The sequence below is a fragment of the Olea europaea genome, unplaced genomic scaffold, assembly GCF_002742605.1.
Source record: "Olea europaea var. sylvestris unplaced genomic scaffold, O_europaea_v1 scaffold2221, whole genome shotgun sequence".
Taxonomy (NCBI): Eukaryota; Viridiplantae; Streptophyta; class Magnoliopsida; order Lamiales; family Oleaceae; genus Olea; species Olea europaea.
The window spans coordinates 17,853-23,756 of record NW_019240241.1 but is presented as its reverse complement, the minus strand read 5'-3'; the positions used below and the strand labels follow the sequence as shown (position 1 = coordinate 23,756).

Genomic DNA, 5,904 nt, shown 5'->3' with positions numbered 1-5,904 from the left:
TCATTCCAAACAAATTTAACATTCTTTCTAGTCAAATTGGTCAAAGGAAGAGCAATTTTAGAAAATCCCTCTACAAAACGACTATAATAACCTGCTAAGCTAAGAAAACTTCGTATTTCTGTCACATTAGTAGGTCTTTCCCATTTTACCACTGCCTCTGTTTTCTGCAGGTCAACATAAATTCCTTCTGCTGATATTACATGTCCCAAAAATACAACTTTATCAAGCCAAAATTCACATTTACTGAATTTAGCATACAACTGCTCAACACGTAGAGTCTGCAAGATGATTCTGAGATGCTCTGTATGCTCATCATGATCTCGAGAGTATATTAAAGTATCATCAATGAATACAATTACAAATCTATCTAAATACGGGCGAAACACTCTATTCATCATATCCATAAATGCTGCTGGTGCGTTGGCCAAACCAAATGGCATCACAAGAAATTCAAAATGACCATATCTTGTCCTAAAAGCAGTTTTTGGCACATCACTGTCCCTAATTTTAAGTTGATGATATCCCGAACGTAAATCAATCTTTAAAAATACTGCAGTACCTCGAAGCTGATCAAACAGATCATCAATACGTGGCAAAGGATATTTATTGCGAATTGTCACTTTGTTCAATTGTCATAATCTATGCATAGTCGCATGGTGCCATCTTTCTTTTTCACAAACAAAACTGGTGCTCCCCACGGAGATATACAAGGTCTGATAAAACCCTTGTCTACCAACTCTTACAACTGAACCATTAGCTCTTTCAATTCTGCTGGTGCCATTCTATAGGGTGCCCATGAAATAGGTACAGTTCTTGAAATCTGATCTATAGTGAACTCCATATCTCTGTCTGATGGTAAGCCTAGTAATTCTTCTGGAAATACATCAGGAAAGTCCTTGACCACTAGGATATCTTCAAGTTTTAGTTTGCTAATAGATGTATCAATTACATGAGCCAAATATGCATGGCAGCCCTTGTTGAGTAATCTTCTAGCGTCAATAACAGATATCACACAAGACGGCAAAATTTTGCGCTGTCCACTGAATATAACTTCAGGCTGTCCTGGCTGCCTAAACACAACCTCCTTTCGAAAGCAATCAACTGAAGCTCGATTTGTTGCCAGAAAGTCCATACCCAAGATAACATCGAAATCATGTATGTCAAGAGGTATTAAATTTGCCTTCAGCTCATTTTCCTTTACCCTAATCCCACAATCTCGATATATATTGTTTGCTAATAGTGATTCTCCTACTGGTGTACTCACCACCAAACAACTGCCTAAAAGATCTGGCTTTTGATTTGCATATAAAGCAAATGCAAATGACATAAAAGAATGTGTAGATCCAGGATCAATCAAAATACAAGTATTTCTATCGAAAATAGACAACATACCCATGATAACATCTGGAGACTCCTCTGCCGCCTGCTGAGTCATAGCAAAAACTTTTCCCTGGGTCTTCGATCGTCCTACTTGTCCTTTTGATTTTGTACCACTACCGCTTGCGATATTGGACTGGGCCACATTGTTTGCACCTGTTCTATTAACTGACTCATCTCTCTGAGTCTGATTCTGTCTTGTACTGTCAGCACTCTGCTGAGGAAATATCTTCGTACCATACCACTCTCCTGTGATAGAACTGAACAATTTCTTCTGATATGTCCGCTTTGACCACAATGATAACAGACTCCGCTTTCTTTAAACTTTAAACACGTGCTGAGATGAGGTCTTCTACATAATTGACAATAAGGTAGTCTAGTACTAGTAAAACTCTCGCCCTGTCTCGGAGTAAATAATCTCTGGGAAGAACCCTGAGTATAAGTACGACTGGCCACTGGCTGCTGTACAGTATTGGGACTGAATCTAGGGCCCTGACTTCCTCGTGATCGAGATTTGAATTGACTTGAACTGGACACACTAGGTCGAAATCCTCTACTGTCTCTTCGTGGTGGTCTATAGCTAGAAACACTTGCCATTGTCTGATTACCGCTTGCTCAAAACATTATTTGTTCTCTACCACTTGGCCTATCAGAAATGCTCTTTTCTACTCTCAAAGCTGATTCCACCAATTTGCCAAATACATTCCAGCCTGCAGCTGTTACTACTGATCGAATTTCTTCCATTAACCTATTTTCAAATCGTCTACATTTATCAATTTCGTTGCTTACCAGAACTTGGGCATACTTTGAAAGTTCAATAAATCTCACCTGATATTCTGCAACTGTCATCTGCCCTTGTACTAGTTTCAAAAATTCCTCCTGCTTTGCATCTTTATAGGACCGAGGGTAGTAGGCATCATAAAAGATACGTCTGAATTCTGTCCAAGTGATGATGGAAGGGTCTAGATATGTGCTCCGTACCGACTGCCACCAATCGTATGCACCTTCCTCTAATAAGAAAGTGGCGAGACACAACTTCCTATCGTCTGAGCAACCCATAACATCAAATACTCTCTCTATCTTAGTCATCCATGCCTGTGCAACTGCAGGATCGGCTGTGCCAGTGAACACTTTAGCCCCTAACTTTGTAGCCCTTTCAATACTGAAATCTCTGTCAATATTACGCATAGCAGATGCAACGGCAATAGCAATTCTTTCAATAGCAATAGGATCAATTCCAATCACATTTCCCTGTCCCCGTTGTTTAGGAGGCTGGTGAACTGATTTATCTACTCTCTCGGGCTCTCTCAGTTCATCTCTATCAGGAGCAATGTGAGACGGGGGCAACATATCTTGGAGCCTTCGAATTTTGCCACCACGAGGCATGACTCACCTACAGTTATGCATGATGTGCTAAACATCAGAATGTATGCATGTACAATGCAAACCCATGAACTCTAATACATGCTCTGATACCAAACTGACACACCCCGCCCCATGTAACACCACTAGATCCAGACGTGGCATGCGCCGATGATAGATACCAACTAAAAGTCAGACCCACCATCAAGGCTACTACAAATACGATATATCACTTTTTATACATTATTTTTCTAACAAATTTTCGGCATTATCTCCCCCTGTAAACAGGACTAACCAACCTGAGATCAATTTCACACAAATCCCAAATTATAGCACAGCACAATAAAGATAAGCTGAAATCTCCACTTTTATCAAGAAATACAATGAAATATACATATGGATATATAATACATAGTGAGCCCCATAACTAACTACAAGTGATGCAAAATCACATCGAGACATGAACATACGTCCCAAAATACTGACTACATATTCTATGAACTGAGTCATACTAGCAAACTCTATCGTGTCACCAAAATCAATTCGATTGATACGCTGTCCCAATATTCGTATCGCCGCCTGCAATATAATATAATTTTTGAATCAACAATTAACTAATTTAAGAAATTTCATTAATTAAATAGGCGATACCCAAACATAATTATTTCACGTTTAGGCGATTTTTAACGTCTCTTTAATTACTAAAATTAATTTTTCTTTCATTTTATTCAATTTCATAATTTATTACACTTAACTCCTTCAATAAAATTAAATTTAACCTAACAATCTAACAACTACAAAATCAAACCTAACTTAACAGTAAGTAACTTTTTACTTACCTTTCAAAATTGAGAAATTCAAGCCTAATAGGATAGAGCACTTAATTCCTAACACATTGGCAAATTTTTCCTTTTTTTTCTTCTTTTTCTTTTTTTTCCCCCTCTTTTTCCTTTCTCTTTTTCTCTCCTTTTCTTCTTTGGTCCGTTCTTGTGTGTGTGTTGTGTGATATGTGTGTGTTATGAATTTGGTTTGGATTTGTATTAGTTTCCACCGCCTGCCACTTTTTCTTTTCTTTTGTCTTTTTTTTTTAAGTTTGACTTTTCTTTTTGAATTGACTAGAGTATTACATTCAAGTCGAAGCTGGATAGGAACGAAAGCAATATTGGCTTTAAAATTTCAATCAAAAGCCTTCAAATGTTTTGGAATTCTTCAAAACTACTCCAAAACGTTGCTTGTTTATTAAAAAGAAAGCAGTTCAATCAACCTTGTAGCCTTCCTCAATCAAGTGGCAGTCTTGTTAATCAATATCCATTGTCTTCTCTTTCTCATCGTCTTTGCCTCACCAAAGCTTGATTGTACGATCGTGTGAAACAGTTGCAATGCATTGTCCATCTGCAACAAATGATGAACAACAATAAATTACATAAAACTCTGAACATCAAAATTGGCGAGACAGCAAACTATGCTTATACAGCACTGGCAGAACCCTAATTAAGGGAAAAGCAAGGGTCAAGAAATTGCTGAGATCTTCAACTTGACGTCATCATATATTGGGTGAAATGCATGATTCATGAAGTCTATTAATCTATTGAACAAAATTTTAAAGTCACCGCCTAATCACCGGCCCTTATTTTTTCCCAAGAGTTATAAACTTTTCCAACTTCGCTAATTCCTTCCAAGTGTTGGACAGGTAGCAATGTAAAACATAACTGATAGAAAGATTCAATAAGGGTCAAAAGTCTCAGTAGTTATGTAGATCAAGCAAAAATGATAGGGGTCTATGTAGCAGTGATGAATACCCAAAGCCAGTTAAATACAGATGGTTAGCATTTATAACTTATGTGGACAAAGCAAGATTACAAGATAGAATGCCAAGCACATAAATGGACACAACAATCCTAGAACCGAGTTTCTCTCCTCCGCGTAAAAGGGGAAAAAATGAATGTGCATTTCGTATTCTACCAATCTCATTATAGAACATAAGAATAGCTCATGGAAACAAAACAGACCAAATAACAATTTTAAAATATAAATTCTACATTAGATTTTAGGTTAGGTAATCTCACCTCCAACAACATCAAGTGACGTAACCTTTGATTCATGACCAGATAATGTCTTTACAGGCTTAAAATCTCTAGATGACCACACCTGAGATAGAAAGAAAGGGATAAGGGAAATGCGTAGAAACATGATTTTAACAAACATAAAACATAATGAGAGTGGAGAAGCATAGATTAAGAAGATTATTGACCTTCGAAAATGGCCAACAGGTATCGTTAAAGGACGATGTACACGTGGACGTATTTTACCGTATGTAAAATATAAACAGTATGTTTGTAGAAGAAGATGAATAGTAGACAATGAAAGTGTATTGTGTTCTCTTCCATGTATTTTTCAAGATCCTTTTAACTGATATAAGAATTGCCTATTTATAGTGATCAGACCGACGTGATTATCGTTGGATTGGATCCACGTGGTTTGATCTGCCGACCCTTTGTGTCACATTAACTCTAACTCACATTAATTACATTGATAGACTTTTGACAAGAGATCAAACACCCTACAAATCTAGGCTGACATCTCTAACACTTATTAACTGCGTACGTCACATCAGCTCACATCAATAATCAATTTTGAAGACGTGCTTGCCTGACCCTCTTCTGGTTGTAAAGGACTTTGGATATTCAGGGAGCTCGGCAACAGAAGGTAAACCACTTTGGAAAAAAGGATATGACTACTTTGGCTATTCTCAGTGAGACAATCTCGACGCTTAACGTGCCAGTCTCGAATGTTGACCCTTTTTGCATGCTTGCCATGTGTCCAAATATGAGGACTCTCACATGGGTCATTTCGTATGATTAGTAACAAAGTTCGGTACCTTAGCTGTCATATCATATGAAGAAGTAACCAAAAAGTATCCCCCTTGAGATTCAAATTTGACCTAAGATATAAAGTTAGAGTGAGCAGGTATTATGTATAAAGATTCTCTTCCTCAAATCCCATATGCGGCAAGTATTGTCTTCACCACCACTAGCCAAATGATAGCCATTGGGAGAAAAACTGACTCCAAGTACCTGAAAGGAACATAATAAGAGATTTGATTCATCATTTGTAATCCAACAACCTAAACATCAATTCCATCCTCAATCCCTCTTTTACAGCAGA

The 5,904-nt window shown here is 37.6% G+C and overlaps 1 protein-coding gene and 1 long non-coding RNA gene across 2 annotated transcripts; both read right to left on the bottom strand.

Moving 5' to 3' along the window:
* Positions 1-1,992: 1,992 nt before the first annotated feature.
* On the bottom strand, positions 1,993-2,763 carry LOC111380872. The gene has a single exon (XM_023004533.1). It carries the CDS (start codon positions 2,761-2,763, stop codon positions 1,993-1,995), a length of 771 nt encoding a protein of 256 aa, XP_022860301.1.
* A 1,244-nt stretch (positions 2,764-4,007) lies between these two features.
* On the bottom strand, positions 4,008-5,685 carry LOC111380878. Its single transcript, XR_002700251.1, has 3 exons — positions 5,618-5,685; positions 4,806-4,887; positions 4,008-4,131 (listed from the first exon to the last, which is right to left on the bottom strand). It is a non-coding gene; the product is annotated as an uncharacterized LOC111380878 (long non-coding RNA).
* Positions 5,686-5,904: the final 219 nt, after the last annotated feature.